At 46.8% G+C, this 16,143-nt stretch overlaps 1 protein-coding gene across 2 annotated transcripts in view; it reads right to left on the bottom strand.

Annotated features, from left to right (window-relative positions):
- Positions 1 to 16,143, bottom strand: part of FERMT3 (FERM domain containing kindlin 3) — a 96,404-nt gene that overhangs the window by 50,811 nt on the left and 29,450 nt on the right. For both annotated transcript variants that reach the window (XM_088480069.1, XM_088480068.1), the window contains exons 3-7: positions 11,502 to 11,735; positions 11,275 to 11,400; positions 10,199 to 10,370; positions 9,664 to 9,766; positions 9,451 to 9,558 (exon numbers count right to left, since the gene is read on the bottom strand). In XM_088480069.1, the coding sequence (XP_088336195.1) occupies positions 9,451 to 9,558; positions 9,664 to 9,766; positions 10,199 to 10,370; positions 11,275 to 11,400; positions 11,502 to 11,735 (743 nt within the window). The remainder of the gene's footprint in view (positions 1 to 9,450; positions 9,559 to 9,663; positions 9,767 to 10,198; positions 10,371 to 11,274; positions 11,401 to 11,501; positions 11,736 to 16,143) is intronic.

Raw genomic sequence — 16,143 nt, 5'->3', positions numbered from 1 at the left:
CTCCGCTATTTATTAGATTAATCGAGTACATCGAAAGGCGTCTGAACTGCTCGCAGTGCTTGTGGTAGGTTTTACTTCCCGCAATCATGCGAGCAGTTCAGGCTAAAAGACAACCAAGTGACGTGGTCGATGACGCTGCTTTGTTAATTATGCACTCCCATTAAACGCCCGTTTTGACCGTTTGGCACGCCTGCGTTCAGATCTCCACTCCCCGTTTTCAAGCACCTTCCCCTGTTACCACCCACAAACGTCTCATTCTGTCACTCAAATTAGCAGGCCCTCGCTGTTTTGCGAGCGCACGATTTCCGACCGCAGTGACTGGTTGGCGCATGCGCATTACGACCCATACGCATGCGCAGATGTGCGAACATCGCTCGGAGCGAGCAAGCAGCCGCTTACGAGCGGCTCTGAATCAGGCCCACTGTTCGGAAGCGCACGACTGAGCATGCGCAGTAGCAGAAACAGGCGAAGGTGTTTCTGAAGATGTGCAGAAACAAGTCCTTTTTGTTGAATTGTGTTTGTACTATTGGCTTTTCGGGGACTGTCCAACCCGCAGTAATGTGGATGTACAGCCGTACTCATAGTTAGGCACAGAACAGGCCTTCAGAGCATGCAGACCACCAGCTGGTGACTGTGGGCCTGATTCAAAGCCGCTCGCTAGATGCGATCGCTCACACGATGTGTATGCAAATTGCATAGGCAGTGCTATAGCACAGCAATGCATTAGCACGCCAAGTATTTCTTAGAGAGCGATCACATAGTGTATGCAGACACCCACCAGCCTGTTTTAAGACGCCCACTTGTGCACGTCATGTCCAGGAAGTGTATGCAACCATCGGTACATCGGATGCTATCGCACTGCTTGAGGTTGTCCATACCCTACCGTAAGCACTGTGAGCACTTCAGTGTAAAAACAAGCCAGGTGACGTGTACTATGATGCTGTCTTATAATTATGCACACCTCTAAAACGCTGTTGAGATGCTCAGGCACGCCTGCGTTTGCACCTCCACTCCCCCGTTTTTAATGGCCAGCCCCTGTACCACCTACAAACGGTTTCCCCTGTCACTCACTCTGCTGGGCTGTCTATGCGCAGCGTGCGAGTCCATTGTGAACTTTCGCTAAGGTATGCACATGCGCACAATGCATAAACACTGCAAATTATTGATAGCAGCGAGAGTATGCATCTAAGCGAGCGGGTCTGAATCAGGCCCTGTATGCAGGATGCAAGCAGTGAATTGAGGTGTGGAATGCAATATACCACAGGGTCTTACTGAGCTCAGTGGAACATGTCTGTGTCCCACTGTGGTGCTCTTTCAGTGATAAGACAGTGGCCATCTTGGGCACAAGGGAAGCAGCGACCTTGAGCCCTCAATACTTTTGTGGGGGAGAACTGTTATGTATGACTGCTCACACACCAGGGAATATCACAGTGAATGTACCCTCTCCCATACTTGCCTACAAATATTGATCCGTCAACCACCTACCATCAGAGGAATCGGTATGAAATACCACCGGCAGCGCCTGACCGGGGGTGCCTAACCCTAACCCTCCCTCCTCCAGCCTTACCTTAACCCTCCCGGGGGGGGTGCCTAACCTTGAATCCCCCCCGGGTGCCCTAAACCTAACCACCACCCCCCCCACCACTCGTGGCGCCCGGCATCCCTTCGATCGGGATGCCGGGCGCCTGTCTCCCAGCATTGGGGAGATGTCAGGCCTCTACATATAGACGCCCGGCATTTCACCCTCGCCGGGATATGACAGTCGGGAAGCCGGCTGCCGGTATTAAGGCAGGCGGTTTCCCGATTGTATACCCCATCAGAAGCTGCTACATTGTATACAAATGCTTCTGTATTAACTTGTAAGCTCCATGCTCATTGCAAAACATCCGAAGGACTGAAATCTTAGATATAGATAGTGATCCAATCTTTATTTTTTTCTGGTCACTTACCACTTAATGTTATAATGTTTTTAACACTGAATTTGACATATTTTATGTAGTGCTTTTCGCTATTCACCTCTTGCGCTAATTGGAAGCCTACATATTGCACTCTATTTTAACTGTTCAATTCTGGATCAGACGTGAATATTGTTGAAAGATGAAGCGCTTGTCTATATTATTCTCTATATTGTCTAGTTTGATATTTATTGTAACAGTGCTCTCCCACAACCAAGAGTTACAGACCACAAAGGCCACATAACAACAGACACATATCACCCAGCTGCAGCAGCAGGAAACTCAATACCGCCAATAATATCTGCATTTCATGAACTTCTAAGATAAACAATACATATACAGAGAGTAATAAAGTCCACATGTGCTTGCTCTGCACATTGGCCATTTCTTACTTTAACATAATATAAATAAATATACAACAAACACGACAACTGTAGATGTATGCCTCTGGCTGGAGAACATTATGTCAGGACAACCAATTATATGCCCCGGATGCCCTCCAGCTGCCAAGTTGGTATGAAGTTTGGTAGTAAAAGACAAGCTTCATCAGCGCCTCGGTGACCTGCCGATTTGCTGATACTCAGATGACCCTACATGGTGTCAGAAGGTTGGCTGTGATGGCTCAGCGGCTCCACCACATAAGACCATAGGTATTTGATTACAACTTTGCCGACATGTGGCTCAAGTACTGGAGTGAATGGTGTATATGCTGCTATGCTGAACTGTTAGACAAGTCTAAAAAGGTACGAGTGCACTCTTTGTTACAGATTGCTGGTGCTGATGCTGGGGACAAATAGCCTGATTCACAACAGAATGCAACTGCGAATGTAATAGCGATTATGCACGCAGTTGAACTGCGATAGTATGCTAATTCATTATGATTACAATCCCACTTCTGCACTAAGTAAGGACGCCCACTTTACCTTACACACATCTGTAATGTTTAGCAGGACTGAACATACAATCGAACACCATCGCTGCCTCACATAAACTTGCACAAGCCCTGACCTTACTCAGAAATTGCTAACTTCCACGCACGCTAAGAGACCTCAGGCTGCGTAGGGCAGCGCAGTGGATAATTAATGCAAGTCCCTGCAACGGCATTCAAACGCACTAGCACGCCTGCATTTCCCCGACCACCCCCCTGTCACCACCCACAAATGGCACTTCCTGTCAATCACTCTGCGATGGGTCTGCGTAGATACTGCGATCACAGTCCCAATTGCAGAGGCTGGTTCGCGCACGCTCACTGCTATCCATATGCATGCGCAGTATGCAACAATCGGCCAATTGCGTATTAGCAACTGTGTTCCTTGCTGAATCAGGCCCAAAGTGAATACTTTTGTCTACTCCAAAAGGGACAGTAATAAGGATCCAAAGGTTCTGATAAAAATGTGTTATAAAATATTGCAGCCAGTAAAAAATGTCTTTATGGGCAGATATAATTTTAATACAGCACTGAAAACACACAATCTTACACTGCCAGTGCCAGTCTCAGGTTACTGGCTAAGAAGTGGGAATTTGGACCTGATTCAGAGACTTACTCTAATGCAATCATAATTGAGATCTCCCACGGATCACAGCTGCTAAAATATGGTAGTGCCTTCCAAAGCTTACCCAAGTATAAGGACGCCCACTACTGCCTTCTCATATCCCTCTGACAAAGTGTGACAGCTTAAACATCGGAAACATTGACACACATCGGGCAGCCACACACCCTCTAAGTCTGACAAGAATTGAGAAAGGTGAAGTATTTACCACCATTACTGGCAGAGACCCACAATGCCATCAGAATTAAAATTGACACTGGTGTCAAGTGTAACGTCATGTCAAAATGCCTCCTCCATACTACCTATGCCAGTGTCCATGTAGACCAGGCTCACATGGTGAACTGTATTGTCTATGGTGGTTCTACAATTTGTCTGCTAAATCCACATCGCGGGCAGTGACAAGAAGCCTTTTCTCGGTGTGCTGGACAGTATAAAATTGGGATTGATCACACTTGGAACTGATGTACATGCCATTCCACAGGATGTCCCAGAAATCAAAGAATTTGCTGACCTCTTTGATTGTAGCACGACCAGAGAGCTACCAGGCACATGCCGCTTGTGTATAGACAAATCGTAATGCCTACAGTTTGTGCTCCCAGAGGAACATCTGTAGCCATGAATAAGTTATACCTGAGATTCGCACGACGGCACTTGGAGTAATTGTCCCAGTAAGGAAAACCACCCAATGTGTGCCAGCCATGGTGGTTGCTATGAAGAAAGAATAGATCCATGCGCATTTGCATTGATCCAGTCCTTTTAAACAAGGCTCTCATGAGAATGCGCCACCCTCTAAAAACCGTGGAACTGACAGTGCAACATTTTTTACCAAGTTGAATGCTCAATGTGTATTTGGCAAATCAACTTGAGCAAGGCATCATCCATGCTGACCACATTTATGGGCAGTGGGCAGATACAATTTCCTCAGGATGCCAAATTGCTAGAAAGCAGTGCATACATGCTGGGCACGAGGGCCTAGGGGTAAATTTACTAAGAATCAAGTCTGGGAGAGTTTGTTTTTCTTTCAACTCGATTAGCTTCACCTAAACTCGGGAGATTTGCAGCTCCTGAGACTCTCAAATTTGCAAAGAAGTGAGTTTAGCTGAGAGTGAGATGGTCGATGGTGAAGCAGAACGAGATTTCTCCCCCGAGTAGCAGGTTTTGCAGGAGATTTCTCCCCCAAGTAGCAGGTTTTGCAGGAGATGACTCACCCGAGATTGCAGTGTCTTCTCTCTGCAAAACTCTCCCGAGCAAGCAGCCTGCACATATCAGTGAGATATGTGTAAGCTGCTTGTGTTGTATCTGTAAAAAAAGGGTTAAAAGTTTTTTTTTTAAATAACAGGGCTCCCCCTTAAAGCTTAACCAGCCCCAGGCTTGCCAGCCTGTCCTGGTTTCTAAAATTACGGGGAACAAAATGTGTAGGGTTCCACCGTAATTTAGAAACCAACACCAGGCTGCAGGGCCAGTCCTGGTTTTAAATTTAGGGGGAAAAATTGCGTAGGGTCCCCCCTATATTTAAAACCAGCACCAGACCCAAAACGGGCGGGCTGTAATGCCACAGCCCGGAGACCCTTTCACCGGGGCTACGGGGCCAAAGCATTATCAGCCCAAGCCGGTCAGACCAAGCCAGGGATCTCAGGGGAGGTGGGGACCCCCCAAAAAGGGGTCCTCCCTCTCCCTTAACCCCAGGCTTGGTCTGAAGCCCGGTGCTCTTCCCCGCACCCCTGGAGCGTTGGGTACGGGGTTAATAAAGTGGGGAAATTTAAGAAATCTATTGTATTTTACAGTGGGACTACAGGTGCCAGCATGCCTGCGCTTTGGCACTTGTGGAACTACAAGTGCCAGCAGATGGGCGGCACCTGTACCCCCAATATAAAATAAATAGTTAAATAAAGACAAAACACACACACCGTGATTAGTAAAGCTTTATTACATCCACCTACCCATTCACACATACTTACCTATACCAGATGCTTCTGTCCTCTTCTCCAGTAGAATCCGTAATGACTGGCCCTGCAAAAAAAGATTTCATACTCACCTACAAATGTCAGGTGTTCCTTCAGGAAGGACTCTGTTTGTCCGGCCACCCCCCCTCCCCACCTACAAAACGGGGCGAGCTGTCGATCAACGTCGACAGCCACCCCTTTTGTAGTGAGCCCCGGAGCGAGTGAATTTGTCACTCGCTCCGGGGCTAGCGCGTGCACAATGCGGCCGCTGCGCGTGCGCAGGGCCTCACCATTGACCCGCTTGCGAGCGCATAGGCGCTTGCGAGAGGGTCTGAATGAGGTCCATAATACATATCTTATTTTGCATTGCTGTCTATTATAAATGGACATTTTACTTGGCATTACTGCTACTAATGGCCATCTTACTGCTGCTTCCATAATTTCCTTGAACCCCTGTGTACAACCATTACTACACCAGAGAGTTATTCCTGGAAATTGTTTTCAATGTTGGCAATTATGTTAGCGACTTCAGTGATGTACCAAAGTGAGTGATTTATGCTAGTGTTCACGATCCACTGAGCAACATTGGGGGAAATCGCATTCCAATGCAGACTTCCTCCTTTTATATCCTCCAAGTCCTCCAACCCCCATCGTCTCGTCTCTTCTCAACTATCAACTACCTCCTCTCCCCCACCTTCTCGCCTCCCCTCCTCTCTCTTGCCCTTGACTTCGCCACCCACTTCATATCTAATATTGAATCCAAACGTCAAGACAACACATCCCATTAGTCCTTCATCATCCCATCCCATCCTGTCTCTTCCCATCCATTTTTACCAACTCTGACTTCTTTCTCCGTAGAATTTGAAGATGACGTCATGGCCCTACTCCAGTTCTCCCCGTGACTCTATCCCCTCCCGCCTCCTCCGCTGCCTTTCTTCTGTTGCATGTTCCTATCTTGCCCATCTCTGCAATCTCTCCTTCTCATCAGGAACTGTCCCCTCTACATTCCAGCATTCCCTTGTCTCCCCCATTCATAAAAATACCCACCCTTGATCTTGGCACTCTTTAAGTAAAGCACCATCTCTCCTCCACTTTGTCTCCAAAATCCTTGAATGGATTGTCTACAGTCGCCTTACCACCTTTCTTTCTACTCCTTACACTCACTTACAAACTCCTCACCCATTCCTGTCCTATTTACATATCTGACCTCATCTCCCTTCACACTTCTGCCTACCTACTTTGTTTTACAAATAAATGCCACCTCATTTCCCACCTGATTACTTCTTCCCACTCCCACCTCCATTCTGCTCCTTATCTCCGAACTCTCTCCCTCTTCCTATCAGACTCTTCACCTCTCTACAAAACTTCAAATGAGCTTTCAAGACCCACTTCAAAGCCTTACAGCTCTCATCCTAACCCTCCAATACATGCTCCTTTCTCACTGTCTCTCCGCTCTGTGTAACTGTCTGTCCCCTGTCTGCCCCTCCCCTTTAGACTGTAAGCGATCAGGACCCACTTTTCTCATGTGCTTATTCTTCCCTCACTTATACCATCATCTCCCCCCCTACAACGCAGCCTAACCCTTGGGTTCTGCCGCCCTGCTGCTTATTTAGATATTAAGTCTGCTGATGCAGCAATGTACATGTCCTGCAATGTTCTGTACTGTAAGTCCCTTTATTGCTTGTTTCTGCTCATACTGCTTATTTAAGTATGTTATAAGGTGCTACGGACCCTTGTGGCGCTATATAAATAAATTATAATAATAATACTCAAAAAGTCAGAGAGAAGATTCTATACCAAGGGCATCCATAGGACCATCCATGTGTCAGTCACTGACCTGGAGATGGTAACGCTAATCAATGTGTTACATTCCAGTTAATATATTGGGGAGAACCATTTTGGGGATAATGTAAAAGGTTGCAATTGTGCATAATTGGTGAGCTTCCCACATATTCCCGCTGGTTTCAAGTCACTGTATATCATAGAATGAGATTTGCAGCAAACTTGCAAGAATTGCGCCTTTTTCAATTTTTTCTTGACACGACTCATCCTCCAGATATCACTAATGTTATAGAAATCACCATATGCAATAGTCAGTGAGTTGAAAATTGTTGGAAAAGCACCATAATAATTTGTGAAGCAATAGATGGGCTTCAGGGCAGCGAGATTCATTAAATCTGACATTTGAGGCCTATTAGGCCACATATGCCACTTATTTCAAAGTCTATATAAACCAGTATGTAATATTGCACTTATATCGTGTTTTAAGTTTAATGTGTATTTCAGCAAACTTTTTCCAAGTGTACTTTTTACTTAAGGTGCGGCCTTAGGGCCTGTTTCAGTAAGGATCGCAATTGCAATCGCAGTAGCGATTACGCACGCAGTCTCACTGCGAAGATATGATAATGATTGCAATTGCAATGCCGTTGCAGCCTAATATAAGGACGCCACTTTACTTTACACACATCCGTAATACTTAGCAATACTGTGAAACTATCGGTAACATCGAGTACCATTGCAACCTCACGCACACTTGCACACGGTCTGACCTTACTCAGGAATTTCTAACTTCATCGCACGCAGTGAAAGCCCAAGCTGCATATGGCATCGGAATGACTAATTTATGCATGCCCCTGCAATGGCATTCAAGCACACCGGCCAAACTTATATAGATGTATCCAGGGTTGAAGAAAGCTGTCTCCATTACTATTGAGGGGTGTGGCTTAAAGTATTTGCATGGCGCTGTGCACTGGGGAGGGGGGTGATGTGAGCCCCTCAGCCTGACGCAAATCCAGGGGGGCGAGATCAGTGTGATTGCTCCCACCCACAGGCAGAGAAGAGGAGACTGCTGCTGCTGCTCAGAGGCAGCAGTCTCCCTGCGCTCCCACTGCAGCTGTGCTGGGCTGCTGACAGGCAAGAGGAAAGTGGGGGGGGGGTGGCGTCGGACGTGGGACAGCACCGAGCCCCTCCAACAAGCCATGGCCTGGGTAATCAGTAATCAGCCAGTGTTGCATTGCAGATCCGAGGGCTGTGTCCGAAGACGCAGCATCGGATCACCATTGGGCAGCCATCGGCCATCTGAGCAGGGGTGCCGAGAGGGGGGGGGAGTGGGTACAGATTACCCGGGCCCGAGCTTACTGAGGGGCCCGGGTCCGGCGCCACTCCCCCCCCCGTCACAGCAGCCCAGCACACAGCATGTGCTGAGCTGCAGTTGGAGACTGCTCGTGGCTGCTGAGCAGCAGCCACAGCAGTCTCCTATGCCTGTGCGGGGGAGCGATCACACTGATCGCGCCCCCCCTGGCTTTGCGCCGGGCTGAGGGGGCTCAGAGCGCCCCCTCTCCCCAAGCGCGCAATGCCGCTTTGCGGCACTGCAATTCTTCATTCTTTTTTGGGGGGTCTTGGCAAGGGGGCGTGGCCACGCCTCCCACGATTAGGCCACGCCCCCTAATACCGGGGCCCGCCGCGGCTCTTGGCGGGCCTGCATCTGAGTAAACCTAAGCCCAAGCTTACTCAGAATGGCCGCCTAAACTGCCACAGACACTGGCCTCGTCATGCTCAGAAAATGGGGCTGACACGCCCTCATTTTTTGAAAAGGACAGCCTCTATACCCCCAAACAGCAGCTTCCCCAACACTGAGACCAGAGCATCGTAGCACATGTGTACTGTGGCTCCAGTGCATGCGCAGTGCACCCACCATCAGAGTTGTATGTTAACCATTGGATTTTCATACAACTCTGAATCAGGCCCATAGTTTGTAAGCTGCACTAACACAGGGACTGATGTGAATGACAAAATATTATCCGTAAAGTGTTACATAATATGTGTGCTCTATATAAATAACTGTTAAAAATAAATCTCAAAATAGCGGAAGTAGATGTAGAATAGTAGCCAAAGCAATTTGCAGTAAATAATCTTAAATGACTTCCGCAGTTTCTACTGCTCATGGAGTGCTGTAATGTTTCCAGCACAGTGTGTAGCTACGAAATGCTCTATGTGATGTACCTGGAGAGCACCAAACGTCATCATCTCTTCTTCTGTACACTCCGTTTCTTCTAATAGCACCGCCCACCGCGCCTGCTCAAAGAGCAGGTTAATACGTACAGCATCTATCTGAGGGAATATATTTATATATATTATGTCACTTTCCCAACATTCTATCTACTTTGCTCTCCATGACAGCATGCCTGTAATAGTATATTTCCCATTGTCTCTCACCTTTGGATCTAAGTCATGGAAAGTGTAATATTTAAATTGCAGCCACAGTCTGTCTCCTTCATTCACTCCCTGCTGCATGAGAGACTTGGAGGAGTTCAGCCACCTGTATAAGGGAAAGTAAGAACATGTAAGGACTGGCAGGGGATAGACAGTGATGCATAGGATTGGTTCCACATATAGGGCTCAGTCCTATTAGGTGCGCCCCCTCGCAGTCCAATCTCGCCCCAGATCGCAGATTTTTGTATGCAGCCCTGACTTTCTACAGAAATCATACTGCACTAACTGGCTATGTGTGTCCAATAGCATTATTTCAGTAGGTTCAGTTTACATTTAAAATAAATTTGGTGAAGATATAGAATAATGAACATATGAATTAAAAGTGAAAATGGTGATGTCTGTCTTATTTGCCTTACTATTACAGTTCCTAGTCTTTATTACCACCTCTAACAATAAAAGCATAGATTTCCCAGGAAATAATAAGCAAAGTCATGTTAATATGAAATGGAAGGCTGACAGACATTTGTACAGTCCATACCTGGCATGCACTGGTGTTTTGTTAATCACTGAAGTTGGTTTGTATCTTTTCTGTATGTCCTCAGGGGTCAGTCCAGTCCGGCTGATGGACAGAGCTCTGTAACACTGCTGCCCCTCGGGACTGACAGTAAAATGTGAAGGAATTCCCCCTAGGAAGATCTGTCCTGTAGTGGCTGTGGTGAGAGAAATGGGAAACAATAGGGGAAAGAGGAATGGGAAGAGAGAGATGGGGAGGGGGTGACAAAGAGAGAATGTCAGAATGATCTTATAATTATGTGATATCCATAAAGAGACAGGACCTGATTCAGAGATGTATGCTAGAACCCGATGGTTTGCGCACATTTCCGATTGTTGGGGGTCTGTGCATGTGCAGGATTCGTTATGTATGCAGAATGTATCCTGCGTCCTCGTATGCAAGCGCCCCGTTTGGAGGCGGAGTGTCTGGGCCGGGGTCTGCGTCTTCTGGCGCAGACTTCCTGACCCCGGCTGAGCAGGTACGTTGCACTTTCTGAGTAAGCTTCAGCTTCAGTACTCAGAAGAGCGATTACCAATAGACGCGATGGTGATCTGAGGCTGCGTTAACGGGCGCACCACTCGGATCGCAGATGCTGACAGGAGGTGTCTTTAGCCTACAGATGCCTCCTGCTACATTAGTACATTAGTTAGACGATATTGCAAAAGAGACATTTGGGGAGCTGCTAGAAGAAGCAAGACATGCAAGCCATAGGGGGCAGACAAAAGAACTGGAGAGAAATAAAAGGGGCAGCAGCAGTAGAAAGTAGATACAGGGAGCTTTATTAGCTGCTATTAGCCATTCTGACATAGCATAGAGTTTTATGGCTGCTCAGCAGTCCAGCCTCCTGCATTACAAGCAGGCTTGGGACATGCTGTCCACCTGTGCAGTGCTGTGGCCTGCTAAAACTTTGGTGTAATGCCTGTGATTGCATTCATGCACAAGGAGGAGGAAACACGGGTGCAGTTGTGTAGATTTGGGGTATGGATGGGGTCTTTTTCTAGGTGTGTTTGAGGACCAAGATATTTGCCAGATAGCCACATATTATTTTGTTAATGCATTACCAGATGAAGGCTGGAAGGAAGTAAAGTCAAAGATTTCTTGAGTCACTGGATCTTTTGCCTTCTTTTTCTTTTTTTCTTGTTCATCAGGTGCCTTCAGGAAAGAAAGCTCCTCTGGGTGTCTGATACCTTAAGAAGAGGGGGTGAGATTAACATGATGCATGCCTGATAACCTCTATACAGCTTATTATTGCTTGAGGACTTATAATGATGGATTGTAGAACACTTACCCAGAACCTTACAGACCTCAGTGCAAGCACTAAACGTGGTGCTGGAAAAGCAAACTCTGATCCTAAATGAGCACTGGTTTGGTAGAGATAAAATGACCGGTTTGTGTTGTGGCATGAAGTGTAGAAGGGCATCTGCCAGGACTCCATATTTATCCAAGGTCCAGTTAGTCTTCAGTAGCCACAGGCGTTTCTGCTTCCACCATAAAGCATGGTCTGACCAGTCCTTGGACATTCCTGCAAGTGAAGGAGAAGACAATAGACTTCCTGACACCGGACAGAGAATCACACATGTATATGTAAGGAACAAGGAGCTCTATATAGAAAAAAGGTAACCTGGCGGAGAACCAGCTGGCCTTCCTGGTTTCCTACAAGGCAGAGACAAGGACACCTTGCTGTGCTTCCTCTCCAGTGTGATGTTCTGGCTTAGCCAGGCGCCCTCGGTGAATTGGAGGCACCTCCCATGGAAGCCAGCACTGTTCTCAGACAGGGGCACCACAGCGAGGAAGCTCAACAGGAAGCCCAGGAAATACAGGGTACATTGTGAAAAGAGGACATTGCTCATCGCCATGTTTGGCAGCTGGGGAGGGGTGCGCAAGCAGGCTGCGGAAATATGCACAGGTGCCCCAGCCGCTGATAATGCTTATGGTAGCTGCAATACAAATCTCTCATCCATGATCCTCATGCCCTTCCAAGCACATACCAGGGGCAACAGCATTGGGGTTTGTGGTGACACTGATGAGAAGCAGAGGACAGGAGTGAGACGCAGGGGGTTGTGGTGAGATGCAGGGGACTGTGGTGACATGGTTCAGGTTACTATGAGATGTAGGAGGCTGTGGCAAGATGAAATTGCTCCAGTGCTAGTATTATATAAAATACAACCATTCCCTGTGTTCTTTGTACTTTCTCATGTGTAATTTATTTTAAATGTTTTATCATATTTTGTATAATTTATGATGCAACACAGATTTAGGTAAAGTATAGCTACCATGGGAGTGTGTTTTTGCTGTTATATACTTATAATCAAAGTCTTTCTAAAGTTGAAGTTATATGGGGGTCTATTCATGATGTTAATTATCGGGGTCCAATAATTAACATTCTAACTCGCCAAGGACGCTGAAGCAATTCAACATTGCTCCGGTGCGGAGACCGCTGATCCGAAAATCAGCTGTCCCCGCGAGCGGCTTCACTGCTTTTCACTGCTTCTTCCAGAGCAGTGACACTAGTGCGCATGCGTGACCTACAGGTCACGCTTACACACAAGAGCCCCGACATCCGGCGGAAGGAGCCGGACAGGGGCGGAGGGATCTGACAGGATCCCTCTTCACAACCCGGGACTCCTTCCCATGGAGATATGAACACATATGTTCATTTTCACTTGCTTTTTTAGAAATTAAGTGATGATGAATAGGCCCCTAAGGGCAGTATCCAATTAGCAGCTCTAAAGTAGCACTGCTAATTGATCGCGATTGGGCTATCTTATTATCCAACGCCGACAGTTATCGTGGATATTATTCGGGACCGGATGTGCCCCGAAAAAGAATCCATGATAAGTGCCGTTTTTTCACCCCAAAAAAGGCTAAAACACATAGGTCTGCAAAATTATCGCGGACCCTATTTGTTTTCATGAGATATATCTTATTATTTTGTTCGAAATAATAGGATAAGGTGGAAAAACCATTGGTGAAACGGGGATAATCAGCAAAAAATCCCAATCGTGGGGATCATTAAGCACCCGAACAATGTTCAGGGCTAATTGGATACCACCCTAAGGCCCTCATTCAGAGGCGGTCGGAGGATGCAAGCGGTCGCTCAGAAACTGGGCGGCCGCTTGCATCCTGACCGGCCGCCTCTGTTTCGGTCGTTAGGCTGTGGGTTTACACCCACAGCTCTAACGACCGCTAGGGTGATGGTCGCGATGGTCTTAGACCATCGCAACCATCGGGGCTTACGACGAAACCCTAGGGTAGGGTCTCACTTGTCCCCGGAGCCCCGGAGAGCTTCTGGCTCTGTCAGAGCCGGAAGCTCTCCACTGACATCACTAGTGATGTCAGTGGGGCCTCCCCCAAATGGCAGGCGTTCCCATGGGAACGCCTCCGTTTGGGCTGCCACCCCCCGGCCCGCCTTCCAAACGGGGCGAGCTGTCAATCAACATCAACTGGAGCTGTCGGTCGTAGCGGGTCTCACGCATGCACACGAAGGAGCCGGCTCCCTCATGCGCATGCGCACTGGACAAACATCGAGGCCGCCTCTGAATAAAGCCCTAAGTCTCTAACTTTCGTCCACAACCACTTATTACAAGCAAATTAGATTTAGTGTTATTTGTGTTCAGCACATATTGGTTATTTGTGGTTCCATATCTTAAGTAGCCATGTATTTCTATAGATTTGTGAGTCAGGCAGGCTGCAGGAGTACAAATGAGTAACATGTTAACTTTTTCTGTTTCCATGAGCAGGGGAGGTGGGTGATGACAATCTGCCTTTTCTCCATAACTTAACTAAACGCTTAGGGGTGAATTTACTAAGAATCGAGTTTGCTTGAGAACAATAACTTTAAGTTTTGCCAAGACTCTGGAGAGTTTTGTAAAATACACATCTCAAATATACAAAGAATCGAGTGTTAGCTGAATCAAGTTTTCCGATGGTGAATGAGGTTGAGTTCTCTCTGGCGAGTTCCCTGTGTCTGACCGCAGGCAAACACACCCAAACATGCAGCCTTCACAATCTGTGAGATACGTGCAGGCTGCATGTGTGTATTCTGTATTAAAAAGGGATAAAAAGAAAATAAATGGCATTGGGTCCCCCCCCACCAAAGCATAGCCAGCCCCGAGCTTCTGAGCCAGTCCTGGTTCTAAAAATATGGGGGACAAAACATGTAGGGTTCCCTCATAATTTATAAACCAGCACTGGGCTGTGAGCCAGACCTGGTTTTAAAAATATGGGGAAAAAATTGCCTAGGTGTCCCTGTATTTTTATAACCACCACCGGACTCAAACTAGCTGGGGTGTAATGCCACAGCCAGTGAATCCTTTCAGCGGGTCACCCCAACCAAAGCATTAACACCCCAAGCTAGTCAGCCCAGGCTGGTTCCCCAGGGGAGATGTAATGCCACAGCCAGCGAACCCTTTCAGTGGGTCACCCCAACCAAAGCATTAACACCCCAAGCTAGTCAGCCCAGGTGCTGGGTCCCCGGGGAGGTGGGGACCCAGCCCCCACGCAATTTTCCCAGTATTTTTAATACTAGGACTGGCTCACAGAGCCGAGTGCTGGTTTATAAAGTATGGGGGAACCCTACACGTTTTGTCCCCCATGTTTTTTGAACCAGGACTGACTCAGGAGCCCGGGACTGGTTATGCTTTGGGGGGTGCACCACACACCATTATATTTTTTTTTTTTTAAATATTCGACCAGTTTTGGGCTAATTATAGACAGAAGATGCACAAATCACATTGATCTTTGTATGTTTCTGCATCACTCGCATCTCACAGGCAGGTGAATTGTTTTCCCGAATTTTGAGAACAGTTTTGTCAATTCTCGTGAGTGTTGTTAAACTAGTTTTTTTGGTACCGGTATATTCCCGATTCCTTTCTTAACTAGGGAAAACACTTTCGAGTTTGGCCGATGGTGAATTGAAGTGTCGAAGCTAACTCTCCCAACTGTTCCTGTAGCAAACGAGACTTCTCTCCCGAGTCTGGTGTTAGTAAATTTACGATTTGCAAAAACATGACCAAACTCTCACGAGAATGCTTACTCGACTAAACTCGATTCTTAGTAAAATTTACCCCTTACAGGTTTTTCCATATCTTACAGTGATGTTTTAATTTCTTGGCTATCTATACCCTGAAATTGAGTGTTAGAGATTGGGTGACTTCATGTTTTCGCTTCTAATTGGATTGTTCATGTCATCACACAAATACATGTGCTCAAGCATGGATATACTTAAAACTTGGACTGTATTGGCAGAGTTTGGGAAACTCTTGTGTAACAGGTGAGCTATGGCAACACCTGGCAAGATACCCCAGTGAGAAAAGGGAGACAGACGTGAGGCAAGTGATCAGGTGAGAGAAGGGAAGTTAGGGTGGTGTAGGCTTGAGGTAAGGGGGCATTTGGATTCTTCAGTAGACACAATGGTGTAAATAGGGCAATGATATGCTTAAAAATTAAAATACTTTCTGTATGGTGTGTGTGTGTGTCCTGTCTTTATTTTTTTTTACAGATGGACTATAGGTACCAGTATGCCCTTGATGCCCGGGCATGCTGGCATTTGTGGTTCTATAAATGTTATCATGCCCTGGCAGGCTTGCTGGGACCAGTAGTCCACCTATAAAAATCAATATTATTTACATATTAATTTATCTTTACCCCTGTACACAAAGCCCCCGTGGTGTAGAGAAGAGCTCTAGTGCTATAGACCAAATTAGCTGCATATCACAGCGGTCACCATCTACCCAAGTTAACTTTGTCCAGTAGGATCTACTCGTTCGTTCCAGGCACTAAACAGCCAGATCTTTCAGATTTGGCCAAATTGGATATATTTCCATTTCTTGGGCAAATGCCAAAAAATAGACAGCATTGTTATCATAATTTAGCTGATAATGCTGACTAACCAAATTCAGCCATTTGGGGTAAGGAAAAGCAGCAAAAAT

Source organism: Taudactylus pleione, unplaced genomic scaffold (genome assembly GCF_031769625.1).
Source record: "Taudactylus pleione unplaced genomic scaffold, aTauple2 ptg000250l, whole genome shotgun sequence".
Classification (NCBI taxonomy): Eukaryota; Metazoa; Chordata; class Amphibia; order Anura; family Myobatrachidae; genus Taudactylus; species Taudactylus pleione.
The sequence above is the reverse complement of the archived record's forward strand: the minus strand, read 5'-3'. Positions and strand labels throughout refer to the sequence as shown.